Raw genomic sequence first — 15,655 nt, 5'->3', positions numbered from 1 at the left:
TTATCTGTTGCCCGTGTTCATTCTTTAAACTTATTTATGTCATTTACATGTATACCGTTGATTTTGTTCTGTAACTACCCATCCAAATGACAAACAAAAATAGTAATGAATTCTATAAACTTATTTGGGACATAATTTATTTGTAAGACTGTATGAAATACAGTTTTATTACATCATACAATGCTTTTATGTTGAAGGGATTAGCATCCAGTGCCAGGTTCACTTTGCAAGATTCAAAAGTAATTGAGATTTGGAACACGAACACTTCAGAATCTGATTTAAGAAGCAACAGCAGAATGTTAGGCAAGATTTTGAAATCTTCTGAGCACTACTCCTTTATAAACTGCCTGGAGATGAGAAATACATTGCTATGAAATGCAGTGATACAAATGCATACCTTGTACATTTTATCTTCAGGAGTTTTAGGATATAAATTTTGGAGATGTTTTTATTCAAAAAAATGAAGAAATACTTTATTTCAAAATATATCAAATGCCTTTATTAAAAAAGAGAGGTAAGCCTGTTCTAATCTAGTATGAAATATAATTTAGAGACTCACTGCCCCTCCATTATTATTTATTCTTCATATTGTGGTAAAGGTCATCTTGTACAAATACACAGAAATAACACTGAACTGCCAACAGTACTAAGTAACAGAAAATTCTATTACCGAAAGCACAATAGTAAGGGAAGCCCTGAAAGGCATTAAGTGATTGATTTTGCACTGATACAACATATTTACGCAGACTTTTTCCTCTCCCCTACTCTCACTCACATCAAGCCATGGGTACAGGGGAAAATGACCCTATCCTCCGAGATGCATCAGTACCAAGAAGTGTTGAGTTAATCTACACCGATATATTAAAAATAAGTACAATATAAAACAAATCATACAAATGATGTCACTGTTACCTAAAAAGGCACTATAGATAACGCCTCTTCTCAGAACTCCATAAAACTGTGAATAATACCATGGAAGCAGACTAACACTTGTTCACTGGCCACATGGTATGCCAGTCATAGAGACAGTCTAGATCAGGTTTACCAGTTTTACCTTCTACACTATAAGGGCGTATCTGTCAGAATGACTGTTACGTTCCTAAAAAACACAGGCACATCATATTTTTTATAATTATGATCATTTATTTCTCAGTCTATTCTTCAGTTTTTGTAAAGTGATGGAAAATAAAGCTTGACAAGCATAAAAGACTAACAAGAATAACAGAACAGCCCAGACAATTGAGTATCAGGAGACAGAGCAAATATTCAGTGACAATCTCCTGTTGTTTCAATTTATTGCAACATAATTTTTTCCCTGGCTTTATTATAACCTATTTTCTTTTGTAAAAATTTTTAGTTGTTGTGAAAACTACTTGTGAATCTGTGAATGCTCTTTCTGAAGAACAAACGTAGGTGTAAGGATCATACAGAATGGAATTTCAAGTTGCATACTTAAAATTAGATTGCACAATCTATATTTGTGTTGGTGAGCAGCCACTTACCCAAGCAGTCCTACAGGCTAAACTGAACAAATTGATATTTCCTCATGCATTTCCTCCTATATTGATAGGTGCGTAATTTGTCCCTTAAGTGCATGGTTCAGGTAAAATTTTCTTAAAATTTCACTATAAATGTATAGATGTCTATCACTGAAATGACCAATTTCAACATATGCTATCGTATCTACTTTAGATTTTCCTCCTTCATCAACCAGGAAAAAAAAAAACCCCTATTCAATGTCAGGCTTCACATAGAATTACTGTTCCTACCAAATTAGAATTCTAAATGCTTGATTCCTAGTAGGTTACCAGAATCATTAACCTCTTTAGCCATTAAGAACAATGGACCTTTGCATTGCTAGCTGATCTAATACTAACAAATGAATACTTTAATCTCAATTATTTACAGCTAAATCACTGTTTGTCTGTAAAATCTGCTGGCTGAATCTGTTATAAGTCATTGCAGAGCTTAATTAGCTGATCAACTGATTATTTGCTTACACTATTCTTAAATTCTTAAATTTAACACACAGGAAATACTTATTTTTGTTGGTTTGCATGTGAGTATGGTTTGTTTTCTGAAAAAAATTACCAAGAACTCAGATTTGTTTAATTGTGTTTTACTTGGTGATCATTAGTCTTGCCAAATCTGCCTGGAATCAAACTCAAACAATACTTTGCAAGCCACGTAGGTGTTGCTGATATATTTGCTCACTGCGACAGATTTGCTTCCTATAGGATGAAAAGTGAGTGCTCAAGGAACAAGCATTCGTTTCAGACCCGACAAGTGAGTAGTGTCCCACCTACCTAAAAATGAGCAGTAAAACATACTTAATACACCAGGCATCTGATGGCTATAAAGTTCCGCGTGTAAGTTGTAAGGCGTTCTTGCATTCTGCTGTGCCATCACGCCATCCTTCCTGAAAACTATATTAAGGGCACTGTATTAATGAGCAAACCTCGAAGAGACATCATTTCCTTCCATGAGTAAGTGGAGAAGTTGGGGGAAATTGGGTCAGAAGTAAACATAATCGTCATTTTGCTGCCTTCTGTATCAGCAAAGGGAGCTGACTGGACATGGGAGAGGGAACTTGCTTCCTCTGGCAAAGAGCTGATCGCGCACTCCCCGCTTGTGCAATGCTACAGCTCAGGGGAAGTATGATTCAGAGGACCGTCTCTGAGTCATAATTTCTTTCTGAGCTCCTTCTGAACTGGGAAGGCTACGTTTTGTCCCGTACTTGGAACTACAAGCAAAGATTCCATCTTACCCTGTGTTTTGAAATGTGTCGAGGAGTTCAAAAGCACTAACTTTGTGGGGGGCACCAGCACACGTTATTTTCTACTCGGCATTACTTCACTTTGCAATAGTTAAACAAGACTAATGTATTTTACGTTAACAAAAAAAGCAACCACCACTGCTAATGACCTTCAACAGCAGAACAGCCTATTTAGTATCTGTGTTTTCTAAAATGTCTGTATTGTCCTGCTACCCATTTAAGATAATTACGTATCTCGTATCTAGAGAAGACATATCCATCATACATATGGAAAGTTGAGACCTTAATTACCTAAAGTTTACAGAAATCCTAGATGACAGCACCGCAGAACGGCCCGCAGCGGAGCGGCAGGTCCCGGCGGGGGGGGTTCCCTCAGGCGGGGAAGCGCCGGGGCAGCGGCGAGACCCGCCAAGCGCCGGCAGCTCTCGCGAGACCCTGGCGTTGCCACAGCAACCGCGCCCCCCCCCCCCCCCCCCGCGCGTGGCGCCGCAGTTTGCGCGGGAAGGGCATCGTCACCCCCACCGGCTCCAGGGGTGCCTTCAGCCGGTGCTCATGGCCCTCCCTGGAGGAGATTAGCAGTGGTATTCCACCCGACAGAAAGCCACGTCCTCCTCGCTCGCCAGGATGGATGTGGCAACCCGGACAGAGCTCCCACAAAAGCGTGCAGCCGTCCAGGCCTCAGGCTGCAGGGCGTGCCAGAGCCTTTCACTGGTAACGGATGGCAGTAGCGAATACAGCTGCGTGAGGTGTCACCAGTAGCGAATTCAGCTGTGTGAGGTGTCACCGACTGGACGATCTGCTCAGCCTGGTGGCAGAGCTACGGGAGGAAGTACAAAGGTTAAGGAGCATCAGGGAGTCTGAGAAAGAGGGAGGCTGGTGGAACCATGCTCTGCCCTCCCCGAGACAGAAACAGGAACAACCACCAGAAAAAAAACAACATCAAAGGGATCCTCTGTCCTCCCCCCGCCAGGCAGAAGGCAGTAGCTTAAAGGAAAGGAGTCAATGGAGGCAAGTCCATGCTCGGGGCGGCAGGCAAACCCCCTCCTTGCCCACCTCACCTTCGCAGGTGCCTCGGTACAACAGGTATGAGGCTCTGGATGTGGAAAGCCAGTCAATGTGTGATGTGGATGATGGTCCATCTGCACCAGAGGTGTCGCCAAGGTCAGAAAGGTCTACCCCCCATATCACGACCACTTCCATCAGGAAAAAAAGACAGGTTATAGTTGTAGGTGACTCCCTTCTGAGGGGAACAGACGATCCAATATGCCGGACAGACCCTCCTCTTAGGTAAGTCTTCTGCCTCCCTGGGGCCTGGGTTAAGGACATCGCTAGGAAACTTCCTAGCCTGGTAAACCCTCGGACTATTACCCATTACTGTTTTTCAATAATGGAATGGTCTACATGGCACCAGGCCTGCTGGCATTGGATAGGATTCATCCTTCTCAAAGGGGGAAGAGGGTCTTTGCTCACGAGCTACTTGGGCTCATTGACAGAGCTTTAAACTGGACTTGAAGGAGGAGGGAGATAATATCAGGCTCACCCATGGCAAACCAAGGGATGACACGCCAAGGTTAGAGGGATGAAGTACTAGCAAGTGCCCTCAGCCTGTTCCCCTGAGACTTGCTGGGTACACTGCAGCACGCTTGAAGTCTTATGGAGATGAGCCAGGGGCTCATGAGGTAATCAGAGCAAATGGGGGAACACGGGTGAAATACCTCAAAGGAATTAAGGGTGTGTTCCTGTAAAAAGGTGACATGGCCCACAGCCCAGCTGAAGTGTCTCTACACTAATGCACGCAGCATGGGCAACAAATAGGAGGAGTTGGAAGCCACTGTCCTAGAAAGCTATGACCTGGTTGCCATTCCTGAAACTTGGTGGTACAAATCCCATAACAGGACTGCGGCTATCGATGGCTACAGGCTGTTCAGAAGGGAGAGGTGACGAAGGAGGCATTGCCCTCTACGTCAAGAAATGGATAGATTTTGAAGATCACTTCTATTCTTCAAGTATTTCTTCCATAACGTGGTGGGTTGACCCTGGCTGGAGGCCAGGTGCCTACCAAAGCCGCTCCATCACTCCTGCTTCTCAGCTGGGCAGGGGAGAGAAAATACAACAAAAGGCTCGTGGGTCGAGATAAGTACAGGGAGAGATCACTCACCAATTACCATCATGGGCTAAACAGACTCGACTTGGGGAAATTAGTTTAATTTATTACCAATCAAATTGGAGTAGGATAATGAGAAATAAAACCCAAATCTTAAAAACACCTTCCCCCCACCCCTTCCTTCTTCCCAGGCTCAACTTCACTCCTGATTTCTCTACCTCCTCCCCCCAGAGTGGCACAGGGGGATGGGGAATGGGGGTTGCACTAAGTTCATCACATGCTGTCTCTGCCGCTCCTTCCTCCTCACTCTCTTTCCCTGCTCCAGCATGGGGTCCCTCCCACAGGAGACAGTCCTCCACAAACTTCTTGTCCTAGTTTCAGCTGGGATAGAGTTAACTGTCTTCCTAGTAGCTGGTACGGTGCTATGTTTTGAGTTCAGTATGAGAAGAATGTTGATAACACTGATGTTTTCAGTTGCTGCTAGTAGTGTTTAGACTAATGTCAAGGATTTTTCAGCTTCTCATGCCCAGCCAGTGAGAAAGCTGGAGGGGCACAAGAAGTTGGCACAGGACACAGCCAAGGCACCTGACCCAAACTGACCAACAGGATATTCCATACCATATGACGTCCCATCTAGTATAGGAACTGGGAAGTGGGGGGCGGGGAATCGCCGTTCGGGGACTAGCTGGGTGCCGGTCGGCGGGTGGTGAGCAATTGCACTGCGCATCATTTGTACATTCCAATCCTTTCATTATTGCTGTTGTCATTTTATTAGTGTTATCATTATCATTATTCGTTTCTTCTTTTCTGTTCTATTAAACTGTTCTTATCTCAACCTGTGGGTTTTGCTTCTTTTTCCCGATTTTCTCCCCCATCCCACTGGGTTGGGGGGGAGTGAGTGAGCGGCTGCGTGGTGCTTAGTTGCTGGCTGGGGTTAAACCACGACACTTCTCCAACATGGGTCCTTCCCATGGGCTGCAGTTCTTCATGAACTGCTCCAGCGTGTGTCCCTTGCATGGGGTACAGTCCTTCAGGAACAGACTGCTCCAGCGTGGGCTTTCTCATGGAGTCATGGCCATCTGCAGGGGCATCCACCTGCTCCCGTGTGGCATCCTCCATGGGCTGCAGGTGGATATCAGCTCCACAGTGAACCTCTATGGGCTCCAGGGGGGCAGCCTGCCTCACCATGGTCTTCACCACGGGCTGCAGGGGAATCTCTGCTCCAGTGCCTAGAACACCTCCTCCCCTCCTTCTTCGCTGACCTTGGTGTCTGCAGAGTCGTTTCTCTCACACGTTCTCACTCCTCTCTCCCAGCTGCTGTTGTGCAGGTTTTTTCCCCTTCTTAAGTATGTTATCCCAGGGGTGCTACCACTGTTGCTGGACGGGCTTGGCCTTGGCCAGTGGTGGGTCCATCTTGGAGCCGGCTGGCATTGGCTCTGTTGGACACGGGGGAAGCTTCTGGCAGCTTTTCACAGACACCATCTCTGTAGCCCCACCTGCTACCAAAACCTTGCCACCCAAACCCAATACAGTCACATGCCTAGATTATGATGAACACTCTAGTTTGACTTTTCCTAATGGTTATGGAAGGTCTTTTCTCCCTGTGCCATGGATAGAACTTGGTGGAGAATACGGGCATTTTGAATCGCCTTCCTCCACGTGGCCTCTGTGCACAGGACTTCCTCTGGATCTCTGAAGACCTCATCATTGTCTAGATCACTGTAGATGACTTCGAGTACCACTGATTGTCTCAGGTAGTGGATGCCTTCGTCCACGGTTGTGCGCTTTCCTGGGTAGTTCACAAGATCTTCCTTAAACATGTATCTTGGCCTCACACTTCAGAGGCGCCATCTCCAGAGACTGCAAATCACTGCCTCTTTTCCAATTCCTCTCTCAATTCCCTGGTTTCTAGCAAGGGATCCCTGCTGTTGGGCTTCCTTACCTTCTAACTGCTGACTGTTGGCCCTGTTATCCCAGCATTGGAGCAGCCAGGCAGCAATCCGCTCATCTGGCTGGCAGCTGTCATCTTTCCACATGTCTCGAAGTTCTGATGAGGTCAGGGACTGGGTAGTTTTTGCTTCATGTCCGGTTTCTCTCGCTCCTTCCTCCCATTTCTTTGCCGAAGGACTGGCTTCTTGATCAAACTCTTCCTCTTTTTCCTCTGCCCTTCACTGACCTTGGTGTCTGCATAGTTGTTTCATACCCATAATCCTTGAAATTCAGTAGTATCCTTAAATATTAACAAAAGCGTCTACATTTTTAGATGACCTCATAAAAACAACTTTGACAAAACTGTTTCTTGAGATTCCCAACCCACATGATAGTTCACGGATCGCTAAAGATAATCCATTTGACAAACTGAATGTTTACGTTACTCTGACAAGAGGCATTACAGAGCAAAGGTTTCAGCTTATCCATAACAAAAATTTGATTTGTCTTGTTTACTCCTTATTTATCCCTCTGAGGCTACCTGCTAGCCTGAAATGTTCTACCGCTAGCTATCTTCTGCATCAAGCAGTGCAGTACAACGTGAAAAGACACAGTGCTGAGGACATGAAGTTCATACTACACGGATTTCCAGGGTCTTACTTTATACTAACTTTGATTTGGTCCCGTAGATTGACTGTTCATTAGCAGCTGGAGTGCATTACAGCTATGTCTGCATTAGCAAGAAATACAGAACAGTAGAGCAGATCTGGAGGACAAAGAGTCATTGTGGAAAACTTGATGTCCACTCTACATGCATTTTGTAGTTTACCTGACAGCAGTTCTCGGCTGGTTCAATGAACAGATAATCCATCATCATGCTGCTGTACCACAGCTTTTGATCTAATTTAATCTGAAAGGAATTCAGTTTGTGCACTCCAAGACTGCTACACATTGCAAATCAAAGTAGGCGAGTAGGAACAAATGAAAAATTAATTTTAAAAGTTAACTTCTAATCCAAACTAAAACACTAATGATTGTACTCCTGGAATGCATCTTCTGGTTTAGATTCATCAAAAAGGAATTCAGTTTGCATGCTCCAAGACATTCAGTCCTCTTCAAAAGTGAGCTCTTAAACCTAAAACGCTGACGCAGATCCCCCCTTTGCAACGCAAGCATAGAGGAGCTCTGTTCTTTGCTTCACCCTATGCTTTCTTGCAGAGCTCCACACAATTAGTTTGCTTCTTTGTAGGCATTTGTGCTTTAGAATGGGAAGTTTTTTGGAGTAGTGTCATTTACTATAATCTGTATCATTCCCTGTTCCATAGAGTGAAGAGACATAAAACACCCCTTTACTACCTTGCATGGGCTACCTGTATTTAGATAATAGTGTGTAAGAAAGAGAAACATGTGCAAAGCCACTATCATGCTTTCCTGCAAATGTGTAAAAATGGCTCCATACAGCGAGGAGCAAAGGCACTTTCATGATGCCTTTTCCATGCACTGACCACTGCAGTTACCACAGATATTTATTGTTTGAAGAAGACTAAAACATCGCTCTAAGCTGGCACTTATTCTGCAATGGAAATTGGCCACATTTCTTTAAAAAAAAAAAAAAAGTAATAGTGAAGTTACAGTATTATTTCTTACTGACAGAAGGTCTGGTATCCTCAGAAATGGATTATGCTGCTTCTATATGACAAATGGAGACATTTCTGAGCTGTCAGTCAAAGATACCGTACAGCAAAAATACCAGCCCAACTTTTCCAACAGAAAGCTCAGACTCAGCTGAAAAAGAAAACAACACGTGGGAGTACCAGCTTCTGTGTGAAAAAGGATTCTATATGCCAGGATTCCTTCTTTAAAATATTTTCCCTTAAGTTAGATGATCATTTCTTGTCCGATAAATATTTTTCTTAAGCTCAGGTGATCATCTGTTGCTCCATTATACACCACCACAATTCTAACAAAACCTGGCTCTACTCTATGTATCAGGAAGTACAAGAAATCTAAATAAAGAGCTAGTCAATTAACAACTGTGCATTCCATTTTTTTTTTCTAATTCAGTTGTCCATAAACATTTGAAATATATGCCCTTACATAACAAAGAATGATAATTCAGACACAATTAGGAGATTCCACAGGAATTATTTTCAGAAAATTATTTTGTTGGCCATGACAAGATTAAAAAGTCAATATATCTTGCTGTACAGATGAGATATAGAATTCTTTCTCTGTTATACCAAAAAGAAAGGACAATTTCTGTCAACTAGATGATAAAATAAAGAAGCTAAATGAAAATAACACCACATAAAACTGCATAAGTAATAGTCAATTCATTAAGTGTGGCTGTGGTTAAGACGAGCACATGGACACTCATTCCCTGAGACAGATACTGCTGGAGAAATTCAGGTTAAAAACAATCTGACCTCCACTGGTATTCAAGTATTGACACTCTAAGACTGAAGCTGTCACCACAACAAGCAAGTACCTCAAACACACAAATGCGGTTTGCAAACTTCTATTTGCTACCTCTACTGCTAAAGAAACCTCCATTAGGAAAGGAAGACAAAAATTACTTGCAACTTCCCAAGTCAAAAAATGAAACTGAAAGGCAAATAGTTTGTCTTGGTTTTTTTTTTAACTTAAGGCATTTTTACAAGCAAGGATGGAGATAATAATTGCAGAAGCTCTATCATCCAGCATAACGCTGAAATTTCTCATTTATAAACTGTCTAGAGGGTATTTTCTTTAACTTCCACTAATAATTTTTTAAAATCAAAGAATTAAAGACATGCTGACTAATCGATATATAACACCTTTTTGGGAGATACGATGTACTAGCAAAAAAGGTAATAGGAAAGGTTTGTTTGCACTCAATTTGGGGAAAAAATGCTCTTCCTTTATGAAAACAGTCCCATCTGCTCATTACCATTAATACTTGAAAACTGACACTGATTATACCACTTTTTATTTCCAGTTATATAAATGGGTATCTTTAATTTCTGTTCCACCCTGCTATTCTCCAAAGACTATCTGTGAAATTAGTTTATAAAAGTCTGGTTGCTTTAGTAGTTTCCATATCTTATTGACCTGGACATACAGCCAAAAACTGTGTATCGCAAAAGGGCACTTTTATGTTTCTTTCACTAAAGTAGTTGCATAGTATTTAACAATCCCAAAGCTATCATCACTATATAACCCAAATAGCCACTATCCATAAATAGGAAAACAAATAGGCAGAATAATCTTACTATTCATTCCTGACCCAGTGAGAAAATGTTTTGCAAATTTGAGCATATGCCTTTGAAAAACAGCATTCTGTGGTTCTTTTCACTGCATGGTGACACTATCCCCAATTATACAAAACAGTAAAGAAACCAAGCGTCTGCGTATTTTCTGTAGACAATTATGTGATAGGATTAGATAGATGGTGAAAGGAGTATAATGGAACAAGTAAACAACCAGATCTTCATTATCAGAGAGGTGCTGAGCACCCGCAGCTCCCTCTAAATTAAATTGGGCAACTCTTTAATATGTCTGTCTTTAATCTTTGTGCCTAAAAATCTTAAATTCAAATCTATACATTTTCATATATGAGCATCATCATAAATGCTGTGAACGTTCCGGTATCTTATTTCAACACAGCAAGGCAGGCCTGGATGAGAGAAGAGTTCATCTACCTCATACCTGGAAGATGCATGTTTAGGGGACTCTTGACACACAGTGGATTCTGCTCATTTTGTAGGGATAAAGGAAGCCCTCAGGTTGGCTTTTATAATGATTTCTATATAACCCTTGATAGCATAATACCTGAGGTTCTCAGTCATCAACAGATTTTATCTCCAAAAACACTCTTCTGAGAAAGGGAGAAGTTATTATTTCCATTTAATGACTAAGGAATTGAAGAACAAGATAGATTGAGAGATTTGCCCAAGGACGTAAGGCAAACCTGCCACAAACTCAAGTGACAGCTTAGAATTCCCGATCTGTGCCTTAAACAGAAGGCATTTTTCTCCTTTAGATCTTGGCTAAGAAACGTCACAATCATTTCATCTTCTCATTCCACCGACATACAATGAATGGGGAAGTTTCCTCGTCTGCAGAATAACCTAGCTATAACTGATTAATTTAAAGCCGCTATTCTATTTGATTTCGTGAGCTAACTTTGCTGCATGTAAAAATCACAGTATGTCCATACTGAGAACAGAACTGCTAAGAAGTTAATGACAGCAGGCTACTTTGGAGATGTAAAGATAAAATGAGATTTCTAGGGGAAGAGTTTGGGCCATAAATATACATTATGAAGAATTACATTAATTTATTTTGCAAACTGTTTGTTAAAATAGTTAATAAAATGTTAGAAACATATACAAATCTATACTTAGTAAAACAGTGTAACACATAAAATTAAAAACTATGAAGCTTACCTTTCACTCGTCATCCTTTGGTTGCTAAATACTTCTGGGATATTTTTATTTTAAATTTCTACAGAGAGGTAATCTGGAGTTCCTTTCATTTTTATGAACGTGTCATGTGTAAGATTGAGCTAGGACTGTGTTTTACTACTCAGCAAAACTGACTTCTTTTTTGTCTTTTATTGGGGAATTACTCCTGTCGATGCAGCTGAGGATGGGCATAATATAGACTGGTGAAACTAGAAGAAATGCGCGATAGATCATGCAATATTGTGTCCAAAACCATTTACCTCTTGTATCTTAACTGAATTAATAATATTGCTCTTTGTGGAATTTCACGGACACCTACAGGAATCCGTTACTTGTCCCTCAATACTTCTGCAGCAGATGACATCTATGGCCCTCCATTTGGCTCAGCAGCACGACTACCAATCACTTAATTACTTCATATTACAGACATTATTATAGCCACTTGTGGAAACTACAATAAGAGAAATGGTTTCAAATTTCCGGTCTGTTACAGCGCCTGCCTCATGCAGACACTTGGTAGGGCAGAAAGAGCAAATACATGAAACATAAAGCAAACATACCTCCAGCTCCAAGAACTACAGGTTCTTCAAGTCTGGTGAAGATCAAGAGACACAAAGAGGGGATCTTGATTTCCCTTTACAGTTGCTGGAAGACAATATAACCACAGTTAAGGCAGCATTTCATACTCAGGCTATGTTGGTTTCTGTAAGTAAAACTAAAGGGTATAAAACTGACTCTATGTAACAGTGGGGCACTGACTTTACAGAGTAAACTATGGCTATGGGCTAGACCAGTAGCCAGAGAAACAGTGAGACAGAAACCTACAAAAGTTTGTGGAAGTTATAATAATCTGTGACATAAAAGATAGTAAAATTAGCTCCTATTCCGTATCTAGACAATTATTTCGGTAATGGAAGGATATCACATAATAACAGGTATTCTTACATATTTTATATGAGCTACAAAAATAAAAAATTATTACTACAGAAAATCGGTAACTTTGATTCAATAACTGCATCAAAGACTCTAACCAACATTTATTTGAAGAGAGATAAAACTAGTAAGTTATTCTTCCTACTAATGAAAGTTGAGAAAGCATATGCAGATTAAAGATTAGTTTGCAGTCTGGGGAAGTATTTCCAAATAGTCACATAGAAAAATATGAAAAATTTCAGTTTTCAGGAAGGCTAAGCACTCTTTTTAAGCCAGAGAGGGCCCATCAGAAAAATCCATTTCTATTAGCTCTGGTCTTTGCAGCTACCCGTGGGTCTGATCACGTGCATCCACCACCCCAAAATTCTACATGGCTGAATTACGCATGCTTTGCTTTCTCAACTCCCTAGCAAAAACATGGCAAGTGCAGTGTAACAGTAAAAGACTTAAGAGAGACCAGAAAACACTGATACATTTCTTCTTACATACAGAGACAGCTTATTCATAGTTACTGTCAAGCAAGCCCAGAGGTTGATGACTAAAAAAACCCATAAACAAAACAGAAAACCCAAGCCCTTTTCTTTCAAATTGTTTCCTTTCTTCCTCCCACATGTATCCTTCAGCAACCAGCTGGAATGAGCATGTAACGAATGCCGTTCACCTTGCTCTATAGTTTTAAGTCTTTCATGTATTTAAAACTTTAAAACCACGTTAAATTTTCATGTAAAAGTATAGAAAGAAATCCAAACAATACATGGAAATGCGCAAGCAATCTCAGCTCCACCCAACTGACGGATCAGGTAGAAAAGCATGAAAAATAAAAGGAATACATCTTCAAAAACCAGCTTAATTCTACCAGGGCTATCAACAATGTAATGCAACATAATTGTACAGCTATTGCATGATAGGATTGCTTGGCAGAACCAACGTTACTGGGGTGTTTAGTTGTGTTATTTTCATGCTAACACGTTTGAATTTCTTTAAAAACTAAATTTAATCTCAGTTTCTTAGTGTTTATAATACTTGTTTGGGGAATAATTACACTTCTGTAGTTACAACTTATTCACTGTATTGCCATAACACTTAGGAGCTATAATCATGGACAAGAACATATTGTGTTAGATGCTGTAAAAACACAAAACAAAAAAAGATTGCCATTTAAAGGCATGATGAGCAGGCAGTGAACAGACAGAGAATGGAGAAGTACAAAGAAATAATGAGGCATTAACAATCAATATGGCAAGTACAAGATTTGGTGTGCCAGCTTCCAAATTGAGTTAGTGGAGACTCCAGAAAATCTCTTTTCCCACATCCAAGAGGCAGAATGAAAGAAAACTTAGAGCTATTTATCCAAAAATTTAACAAGTGGGTGGTGGAAGTTGGTGTCGGGGATTGGTGAGAGTTGTCATCTAAATAATGAATCATAGGTGAGGTAGGCAAAGAACGACCTTGAAAGCAAATCAAGTACATTATATTTGAGTGACAGAGAAGGGACAGCTAGTAAAGAGACATATGGTCAAAATTACTGGCTCGCGAAACGATATCTGCAGTCGTATTACGGAAAAGACGACTATTTTTACAGTTACGTGACTGATACACACAAACTCCTAACTCAGATTAAATCTACCTTTGGCAGGGGCGCTTTTATTAAAAATGAGGCGGCGGCACCACCAGGGCCTGCGTCGGTGGGCGACACCCCGACCTCCACCGCGGAGCCTCCACCGCGGAGCCTCCACCGCCGCCGCACCGCACCAGCCGCAGGAAGGTAGGGGAGCTGCTTCTGTTCTTGGCCGTGAGTGTTTGCGGGGAGGGTCACGGAGCTGCTGGGCTTCTGTGCCAATTAAATGCCTCTCTGAGGACACTTGGTGAGCTGGCAGGGGGAAGAATTAATTAAGAGAGGAAGAAAGCATTACAGAGGTAGGAAGAGGGCTAGAAACGCTTCCACACCCTCCCATACTCAAATGGTGGAACACCTGCACCTCTGATAACGCCTAGACCTGTATTTTAACACCACCACAACTAACCTAGAGGGATGAGAGAGAATTTTACAGCACACAAGCGCGCCCATTCACAATTGGGTTGCAAAACAGAAGGATTTTGCTCCTCACTCATCGTATTTTGATCTAAAATTCAGGGATTATGTCAGTGGCCTGCCTGGATACCCCAGGCTGAAGATCACACGCGGTTATCGAGCAGTTGCGGAAGTAAAGCCGGTTGCTGCTCATACCAAACCCGAGACTGACTGGCACTGGGCGATCCCCAAACCGCGACAACCGTCAAACGACGCAGCAGCGTGTCAAAAACAACAAAACCGCTCTACCGCTGGGCGCTGCAGTTTAGTAAAACTGCATCGTCTCCCGTCAGAACAGGCAACACAAGCTGCCGGGGGGGGGGGGGGGGCTGGGGGAGGTTTCCAGGGTACGTGAGGACGAGGGAGCTGAGGCAGAAGCCCTGCGGAGACACGCGTGTCACGCGTGGGCCCCGCCGCCCCGCGCCAGGGACGGCCGGTTTTGCACTCGGCTCCAACGGTCGCCCGCGCGCTGACGGGTTGTTTACTTCCTCCGCGGCGAGCGCGCGCGCGCGCGCGCGCCCGCTCGCTCGCTCGCTCGCTCACCCCGCCCTCCCGCCCTCCCTGCGCTCCGCCACCGCCCCGCGCGCCCGGCGTGTCCCCCGCCGGCCAATCGGGGCCGCCCCCCCCCCCCCCCCCCCCCGGCCGCGCGCGCGGAGGGGCGGGCCCCGCCGAACAGGAGCTGGGGGACGGCAACGTCGGCCGGTAGCGCTCATCGGACGGGACTCTGCCGACGATTGGCCGCGGGGCCTGCCCATCACCTCCCCCAAGCCCCCGCCTTCCGTTTTACTCGCGCCGCCGAATACACACCGCTCCCCGCCCCCGCCTCCCCTAGCTGTGTGTGTGAGGCGCGGATTGGCTAACGCCCCGGCCGCTCACCGCCCCCCCCCACCCCCCCGCCAGTCAGCGTCGGCCCCGCCTCTTTCCCTACTCACCCGTCTCCAGCACAGGAAACACCACCACCCCCCCCATCGCCGCCAGCCCGGGGCTGCCGCCGCCTTCCATTGGCCCGTCGCGCTGCCTATCCGCCGGAGCCCCGCCTCCCCCGGCCAGCGCGCGGCGGAGCCCGCCTTCCCCGCCAGCTCCGCCCGCTGATTGGGCCGCCGGGGAAGGGCCGCCGTTCTCTATTGGCTCTCCCCCTGCCGCTCCGGCGAGCCGCCCGGCCGGCTCCCCGCCGTCCTCCCTCGCCCCGCACGCCTGGGCGCCGGGGGAACTCCGCCCGCCGCCCGGCCGGGGCCCCGCCCCCCGCCCCCCTCCCGGCGCGCGCCCCCGCCCTCCGCGGGGTCACGTGATGTTTTCGCCGTGGTGCCGCCGAGGCTGCCTGCGTGAGTGCGAGTAGCCGGACGCGGGGCGGCCGGCGGGCGGGCGCGGACGGAGGGCGGCGGGCAGGGCGGGCGGAC

At 44.4% G+C, this 15,655-nt stretch overlaps 1 protein-coding gene and 1 long non-coding RNA gene across 4 annotated transcripts; one reads left to right on the top strand and one right to left on the bottom strand.

Moving 5' to 3' along the window:
* Positions 1-113: 113 nt before the first annotated feature.
* LOC115333522 lies at positions 114-15,269 on the bottom strand. 3 transcript variants are annotated; one of them, XR_003920829.2, is made up of 5 exons: positions 15,191-15,269; positions 13,815-14,057; positions 11,815-11,899; positions 6,823-7,110; positions 114-3,593 (listed from the first exon to the last, which is right to left on the bottom strand). It is a non-coding gene; the product is annotated as an uncharacterized LOC115333522 (long non-coding RNA). The 3 variants fall into 3 exon arrangements; XR_005931021.1 differs by lacking the exon at positions 15,191-15,269 and adding an exon at positions 14,212-14,404; XR_003920828.2 differs by lacking the exon at positions 15,191-15,269 and having other exon boundaries at positions 13,815-14,404.
* Positions 3,401-4,119, top strand: LOC121232493. Its single transcript, XM_041118931.1, has 2 exons — positions 3,401-3,531; positions 3,563-4,119. Exons 1-2 carry the CDS (start codon positions 3,401-3,403, stop codon positions 4,065-4,067), a joined length of 636 nt encoding a protein of 211 aa, XP_040974865.1. The 3' UTR covers positions 4,068-4,119.
* Positions 15,270-15,655: the final 386 nt, after the last annotated feature.

This window comes from Aquila chrysaetos, chromosome 21, assembly GCF_900496995.4.
Source record: "Aquila chrysaetos chrysaetos chromosome 21, bAquChr1.4, whole genome shotgun sequence".
In the NCBI taxonomy this organism is placed as follows: domain Eukaryota; kingdom Metazoa; phylum Chordata; class Aves; order Accipitriformes; family Accipitridae; genus Aquila; species Aquila chrysaetos.
Note: the sequence above shows the minus strand (reverse complement) of the source record. Positions and strands in the feature narration are given on the sequence as shown.

What these genes read in the sequence shown, in the direction of transcription:
- LOC121232493 (XM_041118931.1), top strand. Translation starts at nt 3,401, where the DNA reads ATGGATGTGGCAACCCGGACAGAGCTCCCACAAAAGCGTGCAGCCGTC. An exon ending in AGCTGCGTGAGGTGTCACCA is followed by an intron (nt 3,532 to 3,562) that starts GTAGCGAATTCA and finishes GAGGTGTCACCG; the next exon opens with ACTGGACGATCTGCTCAGCC.